This window comes from Microcebus murinus, chromosome 18 (assembly GCF_040939455.1).
Source record: "Microcebus murinus isolate Inina chromosome 18, M.murinus_Inina_mat1.0, whole genome shotgun sequence".
Lineage (NCBI taxonomy): Eukaryota > Metazoa > Chordata > Mammalia > Primates > Cheirogaleidae > Microcebus > Microcebus murinus.
Genome location: NC_134121.1, coordinates 16,216,562 through 16,240,961, shown reverse-complemented (window position 1 = coordinate 16,240,961; position 24,400 = coordinate 16,216,562). Strand labels below are relative to the sequence as shown.

General features: G+C 56.7%; 2 protein-coding genes across 2 annotated transcripts in view; both read left to right on the top strand.

The window, feature by feature from the left end:
- Positions 1 to 1,816: 1,816 nt before the first annotated feature.
- P2RX1 (purinergic receptor P2X 1) lies at positions 1,817 to 19,599 on the top strand. Its single transcript, XM_075994223.1, has 13 exons — positions 1,817 to 1,904; positions 3,050 to 3,442; positions 13,564 to 13,711; positions 14,015 to 14,086; positions 14,555 to 14,624; positions 14,943 to 15,039; positions 15,342 to 15,422; positions 15,654 to 15,795; positions 17,529 to 17,656; positions 18,042 to 18,132; positions 18,509 to 18,574; positions 18,967 to 19,068; positions 19,182 to 19,599. The coding sequence occupies exons 2-13, from the start codon at positions 3,306 to 3,308 to the stop codon at positions 19,245 to 19,247; spliced, it is 1,200 nt and encodes a 399-aa protein (XP_075850338.1). The 5' UTR covers positions 1,817 to 1,904; positions 3,050 to 3,305; the 3' UTR covers positions 19,248 to 19,599.
- A 4,306-nt stretch (positions 19,600 to 23,905) lies between these two features.
- CAMKK1 (calcium/calmodulin dependent protein kinase kinase 1) overlaps positions 23,906 to 24,400 on the top strand; it is a 29,710-nt gene continuing 29,215 nt past the window's right edge. The window contains exon 1 of the mRNA XM_075994221.1: positions 23,906 to 23,991. The gene's annotated coding sequence lies outside the window, so the exon portion shown is untranslated. The remainder of the gene's footprint in view (positions 23,992 to 24,400) is intronic.

The window sequence follows — 24,400 nt, the reverse complement described above, 5'->3', positions numbered from 1 at the left end:
GGAGACAGCACCTCCAGAGCGAGTGCTCAGTGTGTGAGGGGAAGGGCCTTGGCCACCCCAGGAGTGCTCTTGATCCAGGGCAGCAAGAGGCTGGGGACTGAGGGGAAGTGGCCCAGACAACGGGGGGAGGACCAGGAGGATGAGGCACTTTAGACTCTTGCAAGATCCGAGCCTTGGGGAGAAGCCAAGCCCGGGGGCCACTGCTGCAGCCCCAGGGTTCCCCATAGGAAGCCACTGCCCTCCCTCAGCCTCCTCTGTTCCAGGCGGCATCTGAGGGGCTGTGTGGCATTGGGGGAGTCCCCGGGACACTGAGGCAGGCCTAGAAGGTGTGGGGGCTTGGACTGAGTGTGGGCCTGCACCCTGGGCCCCTGAGTGGCTCTGGAGACCTGTTGGAGCCCGTGCCCACTCCCTGGAGGGCTCGAGCTGGCCTCCAGGCCTGGGCAGTGGCTCCATGACGGGCACCGGCCCCCTCCACGCTCACAGCTAAATTTAGCCAGGCTGGGGAGGCTGTCTTGGGGCCGAGCACTTGGCAGCAGGGCTTTGTCTCCCTACAAGGCCCTGCCCAGTATCCAAGCCGGCCACCCGGCCTTTGGGCTTATAAGGCAGGACTGGCGGATTTCAAGTGCTGGAGTCTTCGAGAGGGCTTGGGGCCAAGGCCCCAGACTTTGGGGAGCCTCCTTCCCAGCTGCCAGCAGACATGGGAATGACTTGTGTGTGACCTTGATACTCAACTTCCAGGGCCTCAGTTTTCTTATCTGTAAAATGGGGACTCTAGTACCTACCTCACAGGGCTGTTGTGAAGAAAACCCTGCTGAACTCCAGTGTGTGGAACTCTGACCTCCGCCCTGCTGCCTCCCCCACCCCCACCCCCACAATGCCTAGAACAGACAGGTGTCTGGCCCTGAGGATGCCGCAGCTGGGGCCGAAGATGGGAGAGCACAGGCCTCGGATCACGCATTTTAGAACCAATGAATGAAACGCTGACCCCATCAGCTGGCTGACTCGCTCTCACAGAATTATTAGCAGGAAAATGAATTTGGGTCATTGGGGTGCACTTTGGATGTGACAATATCCCCAAATGAGATGTCCTCCAAGCCAGTCTGCTTTCTGGAGGGCCAGAGCCAGTGCCCAGGCTGTAGCAGAAGCACATGCGTGTGCTCCTGGCGAGTCTGCCTGCCCGTCAGTTGATCTGCCCGTCCACAACCTGGCTCCTCAAAGGAGACGGTGGTGTGAAAGGGACATGGATTGGAGAAGGACTGCCTGACTTCCTTCCTCCCTCCCTCGTTTCCCTCCTCCCTCATGGCGGGTCTGCCACCCCCCAGCACACAGCATGCAGTGTGCGTGTCAGGGAGAAAGGTGGGTGCACAGGGACCCCAAAATGGCTCAGACACGCTCAGCACCCACCGCACTCCCCATCCTAAGCAGCTCGTGTCCTGGAACCACCTAGTCTAACTGCCGCAGGGGCAGCTGGGAAAGGGACTGGTCCTTTTGTCTGGGGTCAAGATCAGGCGCCAAAGGGACCCGGCCACCACAGCTCTGGCTCCCAACATCTCTGGATTTTCCCTTAGAAAAGCCCGGGGGTGAGCTTCTCCCTCCCTCTCTCGCTGGGCCGGCAGAAGCCCTGCGTGGGGTGCGGCGGCAGCGGCTCATCTCTCTGAGGAGGAGGGACTGGCCTGGGTGCTAGGAGGGGGTTCTGTGCCTGCCCTCCGTGGGGACCCCTTGCTGTCGGGGGAGCAGCTCCATTCAGACTGTGCTGGGATTCTCAGCCCGGGCCTGGCTCCCTGCCCAGGCGATTGCCAGCTACTGGCCAGGAAGAAGGCTCCTTATCAGCCCCAGGGTGGGGCGCCTCCACCAACTGCGGGAGGTGGGGCCCTGCTTCAGCCGGAACCTCCAGTGCCGCCTGGGTGAGCTTGGGCAACTCATTTCTCCTCTCTGGGCTCCAGTTTCTTCATCTGCAAAACAAGGGGGGACGGGGAGGCCTCTGGCCCCAGAGAGCTAACGCAGGACCCCCCCATCCCTCCCAGGGGAGGATAGGGGCTGCACCCCACACTCAATAGTGGCCTCAGTTCTCTGTCCCCCTGTTGTTGGCCCCGTCCCCTAGGGGCCTCGACCTACGAGGAAAGTGCCCTTATCGTCCCCGCTGGACAGAGGCGGCTGCTGGCCGGGGAAGGCAGGGGACTCACCCACGCCCCACAGCCAGCGAGTAGCAGAGCCAGGGGCAGCCGAGGCCAGGCTTTCCCTGCTGGGTCTTGGGGCCCCCAACAGCAAGGTGTGACAGATGTGGCACATGCCTTGTGTGTGTGCCTGCCCCCTCTCCCTCCCTGATGGTTGGGAAGGATGTCAGCCCAGCGCTGAGGTCCATCGGGCACAGGCCAGGCTTGGACCCAGAGGGACGGGTGGATGGAAGGTGGTCTACAGTAGCAGTCCCCAACCTTTTTAGCACCAAGAACTGGTTTCACGAAAGATAATTTTTCCATGGATCAGGGGTGGGGGGCATGGGTGTCATGGTGGGTGTGTGGAGCTCAGGCGGTGAACATGGTCTGTTTCCTAATAGGCCACAGACCGGTACTGGGCCACGGCCTGGTGTTTGGGGACTGCAGGTCTAAAAGGACGGGGGTGGGATCCCACTCAGGAAGTGTCAGGTAGCAGGATTGCAAGTGGCCCTCCTTCCTCTCTGCCCTACTCCCTGTAGACCCCCAGGGACTGACTGCCAACCCTGGGAGGGGGGTGTTGGTAGAGGGCGACGTGTGGAGATATGGATGGGTGTCTGGCTTTGGACGGTGGGCTCCAGCCTGAGGCCACTCCAGCTTCCCCTAGGCCCTGGCCAGAGCTCCGTTCTGCCAGGTTTGGGGTGCGGGATGGCATGGGGGGGGGGACTGATAGCTTTATCTTTGCCCCTGTGGTGGGTGGCTGGTGGTTTCCTGCCAACAGCTCCTGTTTCCGGAGGCTTAGCAGGGCCCAAGCGGAGCCAGGAGGGGCAGTGGGGCTGGGCCTGGGTGGCCCCACCGGCCCCGCCCCTGTCTATCTTTGGGAATTTATTTGTCCACAGGCTCGGCTGGCCTGCAGTCTATTGCCTTCCAGGGGCCAAGAGCTGCTCTGACCACCCAGGGATACTCTTTCCCAACCCAAGTCCTCCAGCTGACCTTGAACTGCTGCCCTCTGGCCCCATCTGCCCTGCCCTGCTCTTCCTAAGGGGCCGGGAAGCCCCCAGGAGCTCCGCTGTCAACGTGGGTATTGGTGCCCCGCTCACCCTGAGAGCGGAGGCCACACAGGGGGCTCAGATCTGAGCCCCAGCCGGGCCCACCATGGCGCGGCGGCTCCAGGACGAGCTGGCTGCCTTCTTCTTCGAGTACGACACTCCCCGAATGGTGCTCGTGCGCAACAAGAAGGTGGGCGTTGTCTTCCGACTGATCCAGCTCGTGGTTCTGGTCTACATTATCGGGTGAGTCTGGGCCCCTCCTGCCGCCCTCTTGCACAGCCCCCAGCCTGCGCCAAACCCCCAGGCTCTGGGGTGCCCCCCGCCACACCAAGGGCCCCCTCTTTCCTTCCATCCATCAGTAGGCCTTCCCGACAAGCTTCCGTGCTACTAGAAAGGACTAGAAAACCCTGCTAACTCACCGATGGAACAGATGGGAACACTCAGGCAGGAGGGAAGGAAGCCCTGCCTCAGGTCCTGTGGGTTCTGAGGAATCGGCTCAGTGTTAATGGCTCCTTCAAGCGGTCACAGGCCTTTGAGACCAGGGCCCCACGAACCACAGCCACTGAGTTCCACCTGTGACCTCCTGCCAAACCAGGCTGCTACCAAGAGACAGAGGCCACATCCCCTTTTACAGGCCAGAGAGAACAGACTCTCCTGCCACCTGCCCTACCTAAATTAGGGACATTGTGGGGTGTCTGAGTCCCCTGGAGCAGAGAAATACTCAAATTCTGAACACCTGGTGCCTTATAATGGCAGCATGTTAGGCAGAGGATGGAGGTCACTTCTGATCCTAGAATGACAAATCCTTCCTTTCTGGGCATCTCTGGAGCTGTCTCACTCCCTGCTAGGAGTGTAGGGTCAGAAGCAGGGTGGGACTCCTGAAGTCTGGCTGTCCTGGGGACCATGCAAAGGCCATTTTCCTGAAATCAGTCTGGCTGGCCCTGGCAGGGGCTTGCACACGTGAGTGTGCTGTGTTGGCATGTGTGTGTTACGTGGATGCACATGTGCCCCACCCAGAGCTCTGTGTCCATGCACATGCCCTCAAGTGTCTGGGTATGTGCCCAGTGGTGTGTCCCTGGGCCTGGTTGCCCACATGTGTGTGCCCTTATGTGTGTATGTGGCTGTGTCCAGGCCTGCCTGTGCTGAGGTGCTGGGTGCCTGGTGCATGTCCCCTGTGTGTGGTGCATCACGTTCACTCACAGTGACTCTGCAAAGGGCTCCTGGAGGCCCCAGGGCCACTGAAGGGAGCTCAGCCCCTGCTGGGGGCCTAGGGGTGCCTGGCAGCCCCACCCAGAGTTTGCTGAGCAATTCTGAGGTCTGTGCCCCTCTGGTCTCCAAGTCCCCATCTTTGCTGTGGTTCCAAACCAGGACTGCTAAATGGAGCCCAGAGCAGGCTGACCAGGGGCCCAAAGAGTGGTCCCCCCAGAACTTCTGGCATGCCAAAGAGCCTTCCTGCTGCCCCACCCAGCCTCCAAGGCCTCAGAGCTGGTCAAGTGGAGCCAGGGCCAGGACTCAGCCTCCCTCCTGTTCACAAACCAATTTGACATCTGCAATGTCAGTTGAGCTTGTGAGGGAAAATGAGACGCAGAGAGGAGCAGGGCGGTTTCCAGGTTCATGGCAAGTCAGCAGCAAATCCAGGGTTAGAGGTGAGGCCTCCTGAACCCCGGGCCTCTGCTTGGCTCTCCCTTTTCCCACCAACTCAACGGTTCTGGGGAACCTTTCTAATGGGCCCTCATAATGGGATGCCAGGCACAGGGCAGGCCTGAAAGCCCACCATTAGCTTCACTCCTGATCCTCCAGGCAAGAGAGAGGTGACCCACTCAGGCCCAGCCTGCCCCTCCCCCATAGAGGGTGGGAGTACATTGTCCTCACTCTGACCTCCACGGCTCCCTATTTCTGCTTTCAGATCAGCAGCTGAGAGCAGTATCAGGGCCTCTTGTGTGTTGGTCACAGACTGTCAGAGTGGAAGGGACAGTCCACATCCCACCCCACCAGCTGCAGCATATGCCCCAAACTGCCATCCAGCCCTGAATACATACTTGCACTGACGGGGACCTCACTACCTCTCTCTTCCCCTTCTTTCCTCCCGAGACAGTCTGTTTCCAGATGGATGTGGCTCTTCTCAGCGGGGCTCAGAGGCACAGTGCTGTAGTGGGTAAGAGAGAGGCTCAGCTAGTAAGAGAGAGGCTAACCAGGATGTGAACCCAGCTGCATCTGTATGGCTCCAAAGTCAGCCTTGATATCCTGGAAAGGAAGCATTCCCAGAGAGGGGTACTGACCTGCCTGAGTCACACAGCAGAGTGGGACGGCATGGAGCCCCTACTGTACCTCAAGCCCAGGCGTCCTGCTCATGCCTGGGCTGTGGCTTCTGATGGCTCTGGTGCCCCCGTCTGGCTGCTGCCCGGGGCTGCACTGATCCCTCAGCTGGGAGCCCGCAACTGCACATCAAATCCCGACCCAGCTTGGACTCGGTCTTGGCATCTCAGGCCTCAATTTCCCAACTGTTCTTCCACAGGTCAGGGATCGCAGCGACCTCTCTAAAGATATTGCACTCAGTGTGGCGGTTTGCTTTTTCCTGCAGAGAGCTCTGCTTAAGTTCCCTCTCCTTTCCCAGATGTCTGCATGTCTGGTCCTGTGGGCATTGCAGGGGGACAGAGGAGGGACAGAGAAGGACAGCCAGATCCCCGGGGCCCCAGAGATACGACAAAGCCCAGGTGGGGGATGGGTAGACACGGAGACAGAACTGGACAGAGGGACGGACACTGGAGCACAATGACTCAGATGAAGGGAGAGAGGGCCTGAGACCTAGAGGTGGAGAGTTACTGAGGCAGAGGCAGAGCAGCTGGGATGCCAAGAACACAGCCAGACTCTGAAGAGGGAAGCTGAGGCTGTGGTCTCTGTGGTTGTCCTCTTCCAGGAAGTGCAAGTGCAGGGAGCGCATGGGCCTGAGATGCTAGGAGATGATGCTCTTTTGGCTCCATTTAAGCTGTCCCCTAGAAGGTGATGAGCTCTCTGTCCCTGGAGGTGTGCAGGCAGTGTGCTGTCATCCATGAGCCAGCAGGCCCGTGCTAGAGGTGTGATCAGACATTTTCCTGCCTGGGGGGCTCAGGCTGGGAGAGGAGAGGGGTGGTCTGGCTGCAGCACACGGGAGGGTCCCCAAAGGGATTTGCGAATGTTGCCTGGGGAGAGGGACCTAGGAAGCCTTCCTGTAGGCGGTGACATGATGGTAGAACCAGCCATGACTCAAGGCCTAGGGCTGTAGGCAAGGTAGGCAAGATGTGCTCTCAGCTTTCCCCCCTGGCCCTGCTGGGCTTCGCCTCACCTCTGTCCCCCTCACCCCCCGCGCCTCCACACAGAGCTCTTCAAATCACACGTTCTGAGATCTCCAAGTGGACCATGGAGCTCATCAGTCAGGGACAAGGATAAATATAAATGATTGCTGGGAGAAACACACCAGGGGGACAGAGGCAGGACACAGGTGGGCGGAGGGAGAGGGCAGAGCTGAGGATGAGTTCCTGTGTCAGAAGCCCGGTCAAACAGGATTTAAAGGAGGCGTCCGGGGCACCGAGAGGTTTATCTGGGAAATCGGTGTGGGCTTCAGGCCTGGCCGGACCCCCCAGGACGAGGGCACAGGAGGAGGAAGGTCTAAGGGGAGATGAGGAATGCAGGCTGGTCCAGTCTGGGTTCTCAAAGGAAGCTGCCCAGGATCTGGCTCCTCTTCTTGCTCTACTGTCCTCTGTGGAGGCTTCATTCTCAGGCAGGTTCTCTAGGTTCATAGTGGCGAAATGGCCGCCAGCAGAGCCAACCCCATGGCACAAGACGCCTCCTCCAGAGGTCCTGCCAGAGCTCCAGCCCAACTCCTATTGGCTGGGGTCGGGTCATGTGCCCAGGCTAGACCCAATCATTGTGGCCGAGGAAATGGAATGCCCTGATTGGAGGAGCCTGGCGCGGGCCCCTTCCTGGTCCAGCCTTCCTGTGGAGGAGAAGGGCGTGAACCAAGGTCCTAGAAAAAGAGTCTTAAGGACCACGCTCAAGGGAGCGTAAAAGGAGCCCAAGGGAGAGGATGTGGAGGGCTGAGCAGGGCCATGGCTGAGGAGCATGGGCTTTCTCCTGCCGGCGGTGGGGAGCCGTGGAGGACGGCTACAGGAGAGGGGCTGGGGCGGGCAGGGGCTGGGGTGCAGGACCCTGTGAAGAGGCACAGGGTGAGGCTGTACCCAGGGCAGCGGCAGTGAGCGTGGAGGACAGATGTCATCATCCTGCAGGCCCCACACCTGGGGTGGCCACTGCTTAGCTTCTGTCCGTCATTGCCATGGGGGGACATGCACCCAGCACGGCCAGAGTTTCTGACTTCTTGAGCGAAGTGGGAAATTGCAATTTATGCATGAAAGAAACCTCTCGATTTTTAGAGGTTGGCGACTCATTCAAAGAATTTAAAAGCACACATTGTTGGCTTGACTTGTCTGCGGGTTACCTGTTTATTAACCTCTGAGCCCTTAGTGCGGGCCCCAGCTGTAAGCTCAGATCCCTCCCAGGCCTGGAGTCCAGTTTTGCCCCTCCCCAAGGCTGCTGCTGCCTGACAGCCTGCGCCCCATCAGGTCAACTCTTGCCTGTGGTCCCTGTGCCCCTGCAGCCACCTGATGTGTCCTCCCAGCCCTACGGCAGAGCTGCCCCCCAGCACCTGCCCCAGCTCCCCCCATTCTCAGCCTCCCCACACCCAGCCCCTCTGGGTCCTTTGATGAAAGCCCAGACAGAGGACAGGAAGGACTGAGGGACCCAAAGAACATGGCGTTGCTGGGAAAGGTGGCCATGAGGATGATGCCCAGGTGTTGAGCTTAGGCGACAGGGTAGGGATAGCACCATCCTCCATGACAAGGACACAGGAGGAGCAAGTTCTAAGAGGAGAGGAGTTTAGGTTGGTCCAGTTGAATTTCTGTTTGTATAGTGGTTAGCACTCTGTGTTGAGATAGATTTCATCCACCATAACAATCTCCCTTTTTAACCACTTTGGTACTAGCGTCAACTATAGTCCATAGCCACAGATGAACTCGCACAGCCGAGCATCGACTTTAGCTGACAGCCATGATATGACTTTTCTAATTTTTCATTTATCAAAATAAAATTGGCCAGGCGTGGTGGCTCATGCCTGTAATCCTAGCACTCTGGGAGGCCGAGGCGGGTGGATTGCTCGAGGTTAGGAGTTCGAAACCAGCTTGAGCAAGAGCGAGACCCCGTCTCTACCATAAATAGAAAGAAATTAATTGGCCAACTGATATATATAGAAAAAATTAGCCGGGCATGGTGGCACATGTTTGTAGTCCCAGCTACTTGTGAGGCTGAGGCAGCAGGATTGCTTGAGCCCAGGAGTTTGAGGTTGCTGTGAGTTAGGCTGACGCCACGGCACTCACTCTAGCCTGGACAACAAAGCAAGACTCTGTCTCAATAATAAATAAATAAATAAAATTGTGAACATTTAAAAATAACATAATGAGTGCCGGGCGTGGTGGCTCTCGCCTGTAATCCTAGCACTCTGAGAGGCCAAGGCAGGTGGATTGCTCGAGGTCAGGAGTTCAAAACCAGCCTGAGCAAGACCCCGTCTCCACTAAAAATAGAAAGAAATTAATTGACCAACTAAAAATATATATACAAAAAAATTAGCCGGGCATGGTAGCACATGCCTGTAGTCCTAGCTACTTGGGAGGCTGAGGCAGTAGGATCCCTTGAGCCCAGCGGATTGAAGTTGCTGTGAGCTAGGCTGATGCCATGGCACTCACTCTAGCCTGGGCAACAAAGTGAGACTCTGCCTCAAAAAAATAAATAAATAAAAATAACGTAATGAAAACATACATGTATATGTTACCTATTCTGATTTACATTACAAGTAAAGCTGCCTGTAAAGTAAAACAAGCTTTCAGTGCTTTCAAGCTTTCCTCATCACACAAGAGCAAAACGGATTTGTTGTCAATGCACAGCACAAACTATCGTGTGGACTATGAGTGCCGGCTGTGGGCAAGGTTTCGCGGCCAGTGACTGCTGTACTGAAATGGTTAAAAAATACAATGCTCTGGTTTTTAGTATATTCACAAAGTTGTGCAACCATCACATTAGATAGCTGTGCAAGTAATTCCAAAACATTTTCATCATTCCAAAAACAAACCCCATACCACTTAGCAATCACTCCCTTCCCCCATTTCTCCTCTTCACTGCCTACTTTGCTCATTCTAGAAATTTCATACAAATAGAATCATACAATATGTGATATTTTGTGTCTTGCTTCTTTCACTTACTGTAATGTGTTCAAGGTTCGTCCATGTTGGTTGGTTGTAACCTGTATCAGTCTTCATTACTTTTTTTTTTTTTTTAAGAGACAAGATCTTGCTCTGTCACCCAGGCTGAAGTGCAGTGGCATGATCATAGCTCATTGAAACCTGGAACTCCTAGGCTCAAGCAATGCTCTTGCCTCAGCCTCCTGAATAGCTAGGACTACAGGCGAGTGCCACCATGCCCAGATAATTAAAAAAAAAAAAATTTTTAGAGATGGGATCTTGATACATTGTCCAGGCTGGTCTCAAACTTCTTGCCTCAAGCAATGCTCCTGATTTGGCCTCCCAAAGTGCTGTGATTACATGCATGACCCACTACACCTTCATTAATTTTTATAGTTAAATAAGATTCCATTGTATGAATAGATCACATTTTGTTTATCCATTCATCAGTTGATGTATGTTTGGGTTGTTTCTACTTTTTGGCTCTTATGATTAATGATGCCATGAATATTTGTGTACAAGTTTTTGTGTGTACATAAGTTCATAAGTTTTTATTTCTCTTGGATATATATACCTAGGAATGGAATTGCTGTGTCAAATGGAATGCCATGTTTAACTCTTTGAAGCATTGCAGGACTGTTTCGGAAAGGGTCCAGTTGAGCTTGAGGTACCTGTGAGACATCTCAGTCCAGTTGGAGATGTAGACATTTATATACAGATGGTTCCAGACTTGCATGGTTCAACTTATGATTTTTTGACATTGTGATGGGTTTGATCATAAGTTGAGGGGCATCTGGACTTGTGATGGTTTGACTTACAATTTTTTGACTTTGAGGCCGGTTCATTGGGGTATTAAATGCACTTTTGCCTTACAATGGGTTTATTGGGATGTAGCCCCTTTGTAATCTGAGGAGCATCTGTATAAGTTCCTTGAGTGCAAGATTTTGTTTGTTCACTTCTGTATTTTTAGTGTCCAGACCAGTGCTTGGCACATAACAGAGACTTGATAAATACATATTTGTTGAATGACTAAATGAACGTGAGGACTTGAATCTCAGGGGGGAGTGCAGATCTGGAGCTAGAAATCTGGGGATGCAGAAATCTGGGTATCATTATGACAGCTCACTAGGGGCTCTGCCTAGGCCATGAGTGGAAGCCAGGTGACTCGGAGCAGATGGACATTGAAAGAGGAATTAGTGTAGGAAGACCAGAGACTGTGAAAATAGGAAGTTTTAGTCAGTGTGTGCCTATTGCATGCCATGCACTATGCTAATTTTCTTAAAGAGAACGTATAGAAACTTCCCCCAGTGAACTAGATGCTTTTGTCTCCCTGGGCCCAGGACTGAGTACATAGTAGGGCCTTCCTAAATATTTATTGAGTGAGCAGCATCTTTGAGGTAGGTGCCTTCACCTCTGTTTTACTGAGAAAACCAAGGCTCAGAGAAGTTTAGTCTGTACCCTGAAGCCACACAGCTGGGGAGCGGCAGGGCTCGTACCTGACCCTTGACCCCTCCCTTCTTCCAGGAAGGGCCATAGGAAAAGAGTCCCAGGACAGGGTGTTGCTGAGGACCAGGCGGAAAGCCTGGGAAAGATTATTTCTGGAAGAGGAGCGGCTTTTGAAGATGCCAGTGTCTTTGACATCAGGGCCCCTTGGTGGCCTTCCCGAGTGGTGACAAGGCCAGGTCACAAGGCATGGCTGTGGAGGAGTGGGCCTGGCACCATAGTCATTCTATTAATATTATTACCAGAACTGAGGTCATCAATGCCAGACTGGGCTTTTCCCTTTGACCCTCAAGACCGGCAGCCCCAGGGGCAGACACAGCCTGCAAACATTGCATCAGCCCCCGCACGCAGGCTCAGTGTGGCTCTGCTCGCCCTCTGCGCCCTGGCTCCTGGGAGAACATCGAAGCCAGTGCTGCTCAGCGGAAGTGGGCAGAGTCCTGATGACCTCAAGCCCAGGGTCTGCTCCCTGCCTGGCCTCCGACTCTTGGGAGGGACACTCCCCCATGCCTCAGTTTCCTCAACTATGTTATGAGTTGGTACCGCCCAGAGAGAAATGCCGCTAGGATGTTGGAGGTAGGGGTGCCAAGAGGGAGGGAAGTGGTGTCACCTGCAGAGGGGTTCAGAATAGGGAGCAGCTCCCCCCCCCACCCCCCGCCCCGGTCCTTGCAACAGCTCCCTCAAGCTTGGGCACAGAGCCAGAGGCCTTCCTGGAAGAAGGGACCTAAGGAGTGTGGGGGATGGGTGATGCCCCCACTCTCCCTGATAGGGCTGGAGGCAGCACGGCAGGCTCAGGACACTGAGAATCAAGGACCTTTATCACGCCTCACCTGTTGCTATCTGGGACCTGCAGGGGACAGCGGTGACCATGCCTAGGCTCGGGGAGTGTGTGGCTTGGCTCTAGCGCCAGGGTGAGAGAGGGGCTCGGAGAAGAGGAGACTGTGGGAGGGGAGAGGAGGACATTGGTAGGCTGCCTCCCTGGGGCCTGGGGCAGGGGGACAGCCCTGGAGAGCCAGTGGTGACTCTGGATCTATGAGGCCTGGAGAATTCTGTTACCAGACCTGAGCCCTGGGGTACAGGAGAGAGGAGTGCATGGCTTGGAGCTCTGCTTGGACAGGTGAGCTTGGGGTAGGGTTAGGGGTAGAGGGGGCATGACACATCTGCCCACAGGTGTACTCAAAGATATGCCCTAGACGTATACAACCACCCACCTCAATGTGCACCACACACACACACACACACACACACACACACCTTAAATCTCCATGAAGAACGGTTCCTGAAGGAAAGAGGATCACACCCTGGAGAGAGATATTATCTGGGACTTTCATTTGTAAGCAACAGAAACCAAACGCAAACTGGCTTAAATAAAGGAAGGGAATTTATAGGCTTACGTAACTGAAAAGCGCAGAAGTGGATTTTCAATGACGCTTCAGGCATGGCTGGACCCGGGTGCTCAAACAACATTGTCAGGAGTCTGCCCCTCTCCATCTCCTGCTGTGGCTTTTCTCTAGGTGGGCTTCTTTCTCAGGCTTGCTGTCTCCATGAGGCAGCAAAATGACTAACCACGGTTTTAGTCTTGCAGCTGCCCTGCTTAGCCACCTGGCAGAGAGGATGTTTCTTTCCCAGTGATTCCCAGAAAAACCCTGGCCTCGTTGCTGAAACTCCCTAGGTCATGTGCCCAGCCTTAGACGCATCACTGTCACCAGGGGAATGGAATATTGATTGGCAAGCCTTGGCCATCTGCCCACCTCTCGGGCTAGGAGAGAAGTTAACCCCACCGAACCTTCCAGACTGGAAGTGGAGAACTCAAAGGAGCAGGAATTCTGAATGCTGGGAAGGGAAGGCCAGAAGTTCCCAAGAAGCTAGGAGACCTCTAGCCCAAGCCACTCCCACAGGGGCCTCACCTGGGGGGCTAGATGCGGCAAGCCCTTCAGAGGGCCACTTCCTCCCTCTGTTTCCCTTCCTGTCCCCCTTCTCAGAGGATCCCAGCATGGCTTGGATAATAATAACAACTAATGTGTATACAGCACTTACTGTGTGCCAGTCCCCTTTCTAAGTGTTTTCACATGCATGAACTCATTTAACCACCACCACAGTACCATTATTATTCCCATTTTATAGACGAGAAAACTGAGGCACGGGGGGATTTACTAGCTTACGCCAAATCACACAGCCCGTGAGTAGGAGACCTGGGTTTCAGATCGAGGCTGCTGGGCAGCAAAGGTTGAACTCTCGGCCAGCATGCTCTGCTTGGTGGAAGAACCTCAGGAAGGAAGGAGCTTCCTGGGAAGAAGGATTGGGGTTCAAGAGACTTGGCCTCCAGGTCCCAGCAAACTTTGCTGGCTGAAAAGGATGTGAAAGTGTCCTTCTTCAGTAGGTCTCCTCCCTGGGAACTGGTATGTTCACAGTGAAAAGAATGGTGGGACTTCAGGCACAGGCCGGCAGGGGGCGCAGGAGAAGCTGTCCTGCCTCCTGCCCAAGACTTTGGAGCTTTAGGGGCAGACAGGGCTCAGACATGAACCAGGGACAGCCAGGGTAAGTCCATGACACGTCCAGCTGGTGCCACAACCACAACTCCCCGTGGCCCCTGTCCCCCAGGTGGGTGTTTGTCTACGAGAAGGGCTACCAGACGTCGAGTGGCCTCATCAGCAGTGTATCTGTGAAGCTCAAGGGCCTGGCGGTGACCCAGCTCCCCGGCCTCGGCCCGCAGGTCTGGGACGTCACTGACTACGTCTTTCCCACCCAGGTGAGCCAGCTCGGGGATGCACCTTCCATTCGCAGGGCCTGGCTCAGAGCTGGCTGGGGCTGTATCCCACCTCCCTGTGGGACCAGTCCAGCTCCTCTCTCTCTCCGGACCTCGGTTTCCCTAACCGTGAGGGAGGGGCAGAAGCGGCCTGGTAATGTCACCCCACTTTGACATCGTGGGGTGCAGAGGCTGCTGGATGTTGGGTGGGTGGGCACTAGGGGCCTGCTGGGGCAGTGTGTGGGTTCTCAGGCTGTTCTCCAGCTCCCAGCCCTGCCCCACCCTCCCCCTGCCCCTCACTTCCAGGGGGACAGCTCCTTCGTGGTCATGACCAACTTCATTGTGACGCCATATCAGGTTCAAGGCCACTGTGCAGAGGTGAGGACTTCTGCCCACCCCGCCTGCTTGGACCCAAAGGGGAAAATGACATGGAGAGGAGGTCCCCGTGGGCATTGGAGGTGAAGCCAGATAGGCTCCCCGCGGGGGTCGAGATGGTGGAACCTCAGACACAGATGCACACAAAGTAACCGTCAGCCACGGCAGGGCTGAGCCTCCCCTCCCAGCTGGGTGCCAAGCAAGAGGCTGCGTCCTAGTGCCCCTCCCCCACGCCCCAAGTCCCCACTGTCCGCCAGCTGACATTGGCAATGGGTAGCTGGGCATGAGCCCAGAAGGGTCCGTGGCAGAGCAGTGTGGGGGCGAACTGGGGGGAAGGAGGCTGTGAGCAGGGGTCACCCCAAAGAGGCCTGAGACTGCCCCATGCCTTCCCTAGGGCCCTGGGGGTGGGGGGAGGCTCTTCTCAGGACCCCACCCAAGGGGCCTGGGGCCAGCAGCTCTCCCCTCCCCCAGCACCCGGAGGGGGGCCTGTGCAGGGATGACAGTGGCTGCAACCCTGGGAAGGCAGAAAGGAAGGCCCAAGGTAAGGTCGGCCTCCTGACCCCTCCGTAGCCCCCTCAGCCCCAGGGCCTGCTGTCCTACTGCCTGTCTCGGTGCTGGCCTGCCTCTCGCCACACCCCTCCTGCCAAGTTGGTCCTTCACTGGGGGACTCCCTAGTCCCTTGGCTCTCTCCCCCTGCCGCCTGGCTTGGCCTGCCTTACCCCAACCCAGTCGCATTTCTGTCCTCGGGCTCCCTCTCTTGGGTTGTCCATCACTGGGGGCTCCTGGAAGAGGGGACTGGGGGGCCTCCTCTGCACCCCTGGCTTTCGGGGAGCTCCTAGGGCTTTCTCCCTCATTCCAGGCATCCGCACGGGCAAGTGTGTGGCTTTCAATGACACTGTGCAGACATGTGAGATCTTTGGCTGGTGCCCCGTGGAAGTGGATGACACTGTCCCTCGGTAACACCCAGTCCTTTCAGGGGGCCGGGAACAGGGTCCCCAGTCCAGACAGGGGGGGGAAGGATCTGTCTCCCCTTTCCCTGACCCCACCCTCACCCTATCCGAGCAGCCCAGACCAAGCTTCCCCCTGTCCCCTGGTCTGGGGCTTGTGAGTTCAGCATTACAGCACCCCCGCCCCCCACTGACCCAGGCTGCAGGAAGACTCTGCATGCTGTCACCCCTCCCCCACCGTGCCAAGCTCTGCGTGGGGCACGCAGGGGGCCTCCCGGGGAGGGGCGGCCAGTGAGTGTGGTCTCCTCCAGCCCTGCCCTTCTGCGAGAGGCCGAGAACTTCACTCTCTTCATCAAGAACAGCATCAGCTTTCCACGCTTCAGGGTCAACAGGTTCGTGGGAAATGTGGGCAGAAATGCAGGCGGCTTCCCGAGGCGGCTCCAGCTGGTGGCAACTGTCTCTGGCCCCCCCTGATTCTTGCTGGTTTTGCTCTGGAGGCAGAAACCTGGGCCAGGCCCCTGGGGGTGGGCTGCTGAGGGGCATGCTGGACCCAGAGCTTGGGGGCGTGGTGGCCACCCTCCCAGCCCTCACATTGCTGCTGCCAACGTCCTCCGTCCCCATAGGCGAAACCTGGTGGAGGAGGTGGACGCTGCCTACATGAAGACCTGCCTCTATCACAAGACCCTGCACCCTCTGTGCCCTGTCTTTAAGCTTGGCTATGTGGTGCAAGAGTCGGGCCAGGATTTTAGCACCCTGGCTGAGAAGGTATGGGGGATGGTGCCAGGCAAGTGAGGGGGGCTCTGGGTCCCGGGATCATATTAATAATAAGGCTTTCCAGGCCCGGTTAATCCTCCCAAGCCTCTGTGGTGTGGGCTGAGTATATGTGCAGTCTGTCGCCTGACGCTGGGGCTCCTGGAGGGTCAGATCTGTGTCTTCAGTGGGGCCTGGAGTAGACCTGGCACAGGGGAGGTGCCCAGGTTGAATGCACGTGGGCAGGCATTGGCGCCTTCTTGTTTGCCGACATCCTGCTACTTAAAAAATATTAGATAGAAGCAACTTGAATCCCATGGCCCTTGGCCCTGAGAAATCCCAAGAGCCTCACAGTCACCTGGGCTTCCGAGAGAAGCAGTACCTTCTCATGAGCACAGACCTGGCTGGCTGGGTTCAAATCCCGGCTCTGCCCCAACAAGCAGCTTGGCCTCAGACGAGTCTCTTAACTTCAGCGTGTCTGAGCTTTTGCACCTGTCCAGTGAGGACAATAATGGCACCAGTCTCTTGGGGCTGTCCGGAGGGTCGAGTGAGTTCATAGCTGTGACTGCACTTCCGTACTGCCTAGCACGTGGCAACCCTACGTACCTGATCCCACGAGCTCCTTATCATCCCTGCTCTTGCAATTGCCTATCCTGGGATGGAGATCAGTCTTTTTTCTGTGATGTTCCCCAAAACAAAACCCACTCACAACACATTGGTCTATAGCAGAGGTCAGCAAACATTTTCTTTCAAGGGCCAGACAGTAAATATTGTCAGCTCTGCAGGCGGCATGGTCCTGTGCCAACTACCCACGTCAGCTGTCGCAGGGGGCAGAAGCAGCCACGGACCATCTGTGGACAATGGACGTGGCCAGATTCGTCTCACGGCTTCAGTTGGCTGCCCCCTGGAAGGGTTTACACCGTAGCAACACGTATGACCTAAAAGCTGCATGCTAGACACCTCCCCATCCCCCACCCCTGTTCCTAAATATCTCCTGCTATCTCCCACTGGAAATTTCTCAGTACCAGCCTCGCACCAGGTTGCCCAGCTCCCTGCCCCTTTCTCTGCCCCCCTCTTTGCCCCCCAACTCTTCTCTTGTTGCTCAGCCCTCCCCCACCCATCTTGTTGCTTGCCCTGCCCAGAGCAGCTTCGCTTCCTCAAGGGGTCCCTTCCCAATCCACGTTTTCACAGACTCTCTCTCTCTCATTCAACAACTGTTTGCTTACCTCCCACGCTGTCACTTGTGCTAGGAACTCAGGAGCCAGTGACATATGAGACAGACAGCTCTGTCCTCCTAGACCTTACAGTCCTGGAGGGGATGGATTAATACATAATCAGACAAAGTAAACATATGGTCGATTACAAAGCGACAAATGTTCCGAAAGAAAACACACAGTTCTTCCCACAACAGGAGGGAATAATAAGAACATATTTTAGATTAGGAGTGGTGGGCAGGGAAGGATGAGAAAGAGCCAGGATTGTGGGAAACTAGGGGAACAGCATGTGCAAAGGCCCTGAGGTAGGAAGAATTTGTGTTCTAGAAATGGTCAGAGAGCTGGAGTGCGGAGTGTGATGGGTGGGTGGTGAGGGTGGCAGAGAGGGTGGCAGGCCCTCTGCCCCAGAACAGTGTTTCAGTGTCTTTTTTCAAACAAAAGTGTTCCCTTTTTGAGAGCGTGCTGGTAGCAGGTGTAAGACAGGAGGTTCTTGATCCTAAAATCCCAGATCGTAAATGCCCATGTTCCTGGTAGGGTGGAGTGGTTGGCATCACCATCGACTGGCACTGTGACCTGGACTGGCACGTGCGACACTGCAAACCCATCTACGAATTCCACGGGCTGTACGAGGAGAAAAATCTGTCTCGAGGCTTCAACTTCAGGTGCCTGCCAGCGCATCCTTCTTTGCGCTCCTGTGGGATTTTCTACTCTCAAACCCCGTGGGGCTGAGCAGGTGTCCCCAGAGGGAAGCTCCCATGCTGCTGGCTGAACACGCAGGAGGCCAGCAGGGAGCAAGACCCCGGAGTCCTGAACCCCCTGGCCCTGGGTCTCAGTCCCCTCGAGGCCCCCCTGGCCGGGGCTGGCTGGGGAAACTGCTGACATCTGGGGCTGGGGCTAGAGTTGAGCACGGCATTGCTGGGAGCCCGCCGGGGTTGGGATGGGGCTGCCTTCACGACCTCTCAGGGCTCCCAAAACCCTGATGCTCTGAGAACGCCAGGCCCGAGACAGTTGCCCATCAGCCTCCTGCCACCTCCTCCCTCCTCCAAGGTTTGCCAGGCACTTCATGGAGAACAGGACCAACTACCGTCACCTCTTCAAAGTGTTTGGGATTCGCTTTGACATCCTGGTGGATGGCAAGGTGAGTACCCAGCGTGAAGGGGTTGGCAGCTGAGATATATTCTCGGTCCCTGTGAGTGTCTTCGGGTGCCTGTAGTTACGGACGATAGATGGGTTCCTTCCAGTGACAGATGGGGCTTGGGGATGTTGAGGACTGGGCTTTGCAGCCTGTGACTGTGCCTCCCCAACAATCTCTCTGGGTCTGGGGAGGCAAAGCCAAGGTCAAAACCCAGGTCTCCTGTCTGGCAGCTAGTTCCCCGTGTAGTGTCACGACCCTGCAGCAGACGGTGGGGAGAGTTCACGGCCAAGGGGTTGGGAAGCCCCTTGTCCCAGGCTTGGCCTTTTCCAGCCTGGCCCCTTCTGACTGTGACCTTTCTCTCCTCCCTGGGTCCTCCCAGGCTGGGAAGTTTGATATCATCCCTACGATGACCACCATTGGCTCTGGGATTGGCATTTTTGGGGTGGTAAGTATTGGGGTCACTGGGTCACTGTGCTGAGGTCAGCCCCTCTTCTTCTGCCTCTCAGTAGCAGCAAGCCCCTCACCCTAAAACTTAACCCTAACTTTCGATCATTATTGAGCCAGAAGTTGCCCAGCCCATCACTCAAGACCCGTGGTGTACCTAAGAAAGCTCAGGCCCAGAGCTGGGGCCCGGCAGAGCTGGGGTGGGGCTGTCTTGGATCCCTGAGGGTCCTGTGGTGCCTCCTTCCCCCACCAGGAAACTGAGGTCTGGAGAAAGGCAGCTTCAGCCAGGGCCACTCCAGGGCCAGCCGTCAACCGGGACTGAGCTGGGACGCGGAGGGCTCTGTAGCCACCCCCGGATTCCCACGCTGTACCTCCGCCTCTCCCCACCCCCAGGCTACGGTTCTCTGTGACCTGCTGTTGCTCCACATCCTGCCCAAGAGGCACTACTACAAGCAGAAGAAGTTCAAATACGCAGAGGACATGGGGCCAGGGGTGGTAAGAGAGCTTCCTGAGTGGGTCCTTCAAAGGCCCCAGGCCCAGGGGTCTGTTTTGGGGCGGTCAGCTGCTTCCCCAGGGCTGACTTCCACCCCTCCTCAATGCATACACAGGGCGGGCGTGACCATGCGGCCACCAGCTCCACCCTGGGCCTGCAGGAGAACATGAAGACATCCTGACCCTCCGGCCCTGGCTCCTGGCTGGATGGAGGGCGAGGCTTTGGGCTGGGCCCCAGCGGGGTGTCCCTCTCAGCCAGGCAGACACCAGTTTGCTGGCAGTCAGAGTGGACACCAGGAGAGACCTGTGTGATTCTGGGCTCTGACTCCAACCACACGCCCCCAGTCTCAGGCACTCCTGGTTGGGAAGGGTCCCTCTCACACACCTGTACCCTGGCTTTGTGCTTCTCTCTCTGGGACCTCATTGTCCATCCACTGCCTCGATTTCCCTAGATCTGTGCTCTCCAGTGTGGCAGCCACTAGCCACAGGTGACCATTTAAATTTAAATTAAATAAAATGGAATCAAATAAAAAATTTAGTTCCTCGGTTGAACTAGCCACATTTCAACTGCTCAGTAGACACATGTGGCTAGTGGCTGCCACACTGGATGGCACAGAACATTTTCACCATCACAGAAGCTCCCGTTGGACAGCCCTGTCTCTTCCTGGCCTCAGGTTTCCCTGGGGAGTTAATTGACAATGCAGACCCTGGGCCCACCCTAGACCCCTTGAACCAGAAGCTACAGCGCTGGCCACATGATCTGCATGGACAGCAAACTCCCCAGGCCATTTTGGGACCCACGTTTAAGAACTGCTGACCTAGAGCTTTCTGATTGCACGCTCCTGATTGGGTGCCAGACTTAGCCCTGGGCCTGTGCCACCTGGCAGGTGCAGGCATTGAGCAGGGTCTCAAACTCCCCCAGCGTGTGTGTAGTATGCCCACATGTCACATGGTGTCTCATGCACACAAGCTAACGTATACACCACCCACGTGCACACAGCTGTCCGTCCACACGGTGTATCTGAACAGCGTGGGACCTACAAACACAGCCATCTGAACACACCTACACACCCGGCACCGACACACGCATGGTCTGTGCTATGTCACCTCCCTGGGGAGATGCTTCTCCCCAAGTGTGTCTAGCCAGGACGGCCCTTCTAGCCAAGAACCCTTACTCTGCTACCTCGGGTTGGGGTGGGAGCCTCGGCCCCAGCTCCCAAGGCCTGCCTGGCTCTGTCTGAACACAAGGTCCGTGGAAAGCCATGGGGGGGGGCGTATAATAAAAGGAACGAGGACAAACCTCTACCTTCTGTGCTTTCTGTCCAGACCTCTCTGAAACTCTGTGTGCCCACCTGTGAAACGTGGGGCCGGAGATCTCTGAGGTCCCTCCAGATGCCCTGCTGGGTAGCAGCGAGCCCCTTCGTATGCCCTGAGCCCAGCAGGGTCAGTGCCAGCGGTCAGCTCACCTCTGCCCGTGGGCTTCTATCATGGCCCCACAGGACACTGGCACTCGTCCCAATCCTCCACAAGCCCCTCCCATGGTTGCGATAGGCCTGGCACAGGGATAAGGAGAGAACCCCAGGAGTGGCCTCAGGAAATGGGGGAGGAAGGGGCTGGCCGGCCCAGGTGGGGGACCTGAGGGAATCCCAAAGAAAGAGACAGTATGGAAGGACACCCCAGGGGCCCTGCTGTGGGCATGGCCTCCGGTCTGGAGCCACATAGGATCTCTTGGCACCTCCATCACCGTGCTCTGCCTAGACCAGCGCCGTCCACTGGAACTCCCTGCCGTCATGCGAACGTTCTCTATCTGCACTGCCCCATGTGGTAGCCAGTAGCCACAGGTGGCCACTGAGAACTTGAAATGTGGCCAATGCAACCAAGGAACTGAAGTTGTTATTTTATTTACTTTTAATTAATTTGAATAGCCACATGCCACTAGTGGTGACCAGATTAAACAACACAGGCTAGCCCCTCCCATCTCCCTCGGGCCCTTGGCCTTTTGCCCTCCTCCCAGGGAAGAACCCTGTCTCAAATTTCACTAGACAGGAACTCCCTCTTCCGCCCTCCCTCCCTTCTCCAGCCCCACCTGCTTTCGTACCTCCTGCCCCCTTCCCTCCTGCCCCTCTTCCCCCCAGCCCAGACATCTCTGGCAGAAATTGCCCCTTCTCCTCCCCCCACTGCTGCCTTCATTTCCCTCTTCTGCCTCCTCCTGGCCCAAGTCCCTCTGCGGCTCTCCCCGCTCTCCCTTCATTGCCACTCTTCCAGAAAGACCAGTCCGCTCTTCCCTCTGCAGTTGGCCTCCATCCTACTACTTCTCCTTGCTGCCGTTGCCAAGGTCACCAATAGGGTCTTTGTTGCCAAATCCAAGCAGACACTTAGCCCGTGGCCTGTCCAAATCTGACACTGTTGCCCAGGCCCTCTGTGTTGAAAAATTTCCTTCCTTGGCCGGGAGCGGTGGCTCATGCCTGTAATCCTAGCACTCTGAGAGGCCAAGGCGAGAGGATTGCTAGAGGTCAAGAGTTCGAAACCAGCCTGAGCAAGAGCAAGACCCCCTTCTGTACTATAAATAGAAAGAAATTAATTGGCCAACTAATATACATAGAAAAAATTAGCCGGGCATGGTAGCACATGCCTGTAGTCCCAGCTACTCTGGAGGCTGAGGCAGGAGGATTGCTTGAGCCCAGGAGTTTGAGGTTGCTGTGAGCTAGGCTGACACCATGGCACTCACTCTAGCGAGACTCTGTCTCAAAAAAAAAAAAAAAGAAAGAAAGAAAGAAAAAGAAAAATTTCCTTCTAGCAGCTCCTGGGACCCACTCTCTCCTGATTTTCCAGCCTGGGTGGTGTGCAGGGAAAAGACAGGCTTCAACTGCAGCTCAGCTCACTGTGTGTCCTTGGGCGAGTTGCTTAACTCTCCAAGCCTCCTCTGTGGGTCAGGGATAATAATAACCTTTACTAGCGTTGGGGTAAGATATGGTATGGAAAGTGCCTAGCACAGAGCCTGGCATGCAGTAGTGCTCTGCCCATCAAGCTATCTACCCTTTCATTGGTGGAGCCAGGTAGTTGTCCTTGGATGTGTTTTCTCCCTATGGCAGTACAACCCTTGGTTCTTGGCTGGACATGTGCCTGTCTAGAATGGAAGTTGCATTTCCCAGCCTCCACTTGCAGCTGGGTCTTGTCATGTGACTAAGTTCCAGCTAATGAAATGCATGTGGAAGTGTCATGTGACAATTTCTGGGGACTTTCCTTAAAAGAGAGTTGGTGCAGATCCTTTGCCTTCTTCTTCATCCTTTTCTCCATCCCACTGCCCATCATATATATGTGATGGCTGGAGCTCTAGCTGCTATTCTGAAAGAGGTCAAGAGCCACACCCAGAGGTTGCTTGAATTATTCATTCAACAAACATCCATTGAGCACCTGTGCCATGTTAGGCTGTGTGCTGGATGAATCAGGTACAGTCCCTGCCTCCAAGCAGCTCCCAGTCCAGATGAGGAGGAACAGGAAAGTAAACAGATGGTGGGTACAAGGAAGTCCCTAGGAGGGGTTGCTAAGCCATGCTGGGCAGTGGAAGTCATGGGGAGTGTGTTCTGGAAGAACATGCATTGAATTGAGCCACGAAAGACAAGAATTTAGATAGGCAGGTGGTTAGGAATAAGGTTCTAGAGGGCTTGATTGGACCTATTCTCAGGGCAGTAGTAAGCCATGGAAGATTCCCCAGCAGGAGTTGACTAGTTAGACCTGTGTTTCTGAGAGATTGTTCTGGCTGCCAGGTGGAGAAAGGCTAGTGGGAGGTGAAACTGGATGGGGTGGGAGGCTGGTGAAGAGGCTGCTGCAGCAATCAGATGCAAGCTGGCGGTGGCCTGAGCTCAAGGGAGGGGCGGAGAGGTGGAGAGGCGTGGACAGATTCCAGGGATATTTAACAGGCAGCATAGCAGGAACTGGAGATTGATTGGACGGGGCAGGAAATGGGTAGGTTGCAGGTGACTCCCAGGTTTCTGGCTCCAGTTTGAGACAGGGACACAGGAGGCCAGGTGTGACATGGGAGAGACATGGGGCTCTGTCTAGGGCAAGTGGTGGTGAGACGTGCCAGAGAAGTCACAAGTGGAGAAGTTGGCATAACTGAACCATGAGCTGGTGAGCTCGCCAGGGGAGAGGTGGAGGCAGAGCCTCCAGGAACAGCCACGGTGGAGGTCACCACGTCCTGTTGAGTTCCCTCCATTCCCTCTGCCCCAGCTAGGCCGGCCATTCCTGGTGCTGCTCACAGAGCCCTTCCCCAAACATGCATCCCACTCGGACCCCAGCCTGAATGCTAAACTACCTCCTCGCCTCCCTAGCCCCCAGCCAGGAGAAGGCTAAACAACTGGGCCTGCCATTCGGCCTTGCTCCCATCCTTGCCTCATCATCTGTCGCCCACTTCACCCTGCCACTCCCTGGCTCGCACCGCGCCTCAGCCCCGCAGGGAGGGGGCGCTCTTGCCCCTGCAGGCCGGGATGGGGGACAAAGGGTTTGCGGGAAGCACCCGTACTCTTCGGGCTCAGCTGAGGGGCTCACGCCGCGGCCTGGAGGGATTTTGGGGGACCGCAGGCGTCAGGAGTCCGGGCGCCGGGGGCGTGGCGAGGTCCGGCCCAGCCGCAGGGGGAGGGCCCCTCCCGTGCCCGCTCCCGCCGCGGCCCCTCCCCTCCGGAGCGGGCGGGAGTCCCGGGCGCTGATTGGGCGGCGCCGGGGAGGCCGCGTGGCCGGACCAATGGGCGCGGGCCGGGCGCGGCGGCGGGCGGGGGCGCGAGCGCTGCCTGGGGCCGCGGCGCCGGCGGTCTAAGCTCTGGGATCTGGGCTCCGGCAGGGCGGCGGGCCGGCGGGCCGGCGGGGCGCGCGCCGCGGGAGCGAGCCTGGCTGCCCGCCCGGCGGCGGAGACTGTCGCCTGGCGCTCAGGTAGGGGTCTGCGGGGAGGGGTTTGGGGCGGGGAGCGGGGGGACCAGTGTCTGAACATCTGCCCCGAACCTGCAGATGCGAGGCCGCATCTACGAGGGCAGCCGGGACCGTGTCTGCGCCGGGATCCTTCCCCTTCTGTCTATGGGGCCAGGTCTGCGGGGTGCCTCTCAGAGCCAGCTTCCGTCTGCGCCGGCAGCTGGGACCGCGTTTATGCGGGCGCCCCGCCATCTGCGTCCCTTCCCCAGCTCTTGTCTGCAGGACTGCAGCCGTACCGGGCGCACTCTCCACCCCGCCCCAGCTCTTGGCGGAGGTCGTGTCTTGGCTGAGTGGGCCCGAACCGGTGCACCCACGTGTGGCTCTCCGCGGAGTGCTCCTCCCACGGCCCTCCCGAGAGTCTTCCTTCAAGAGC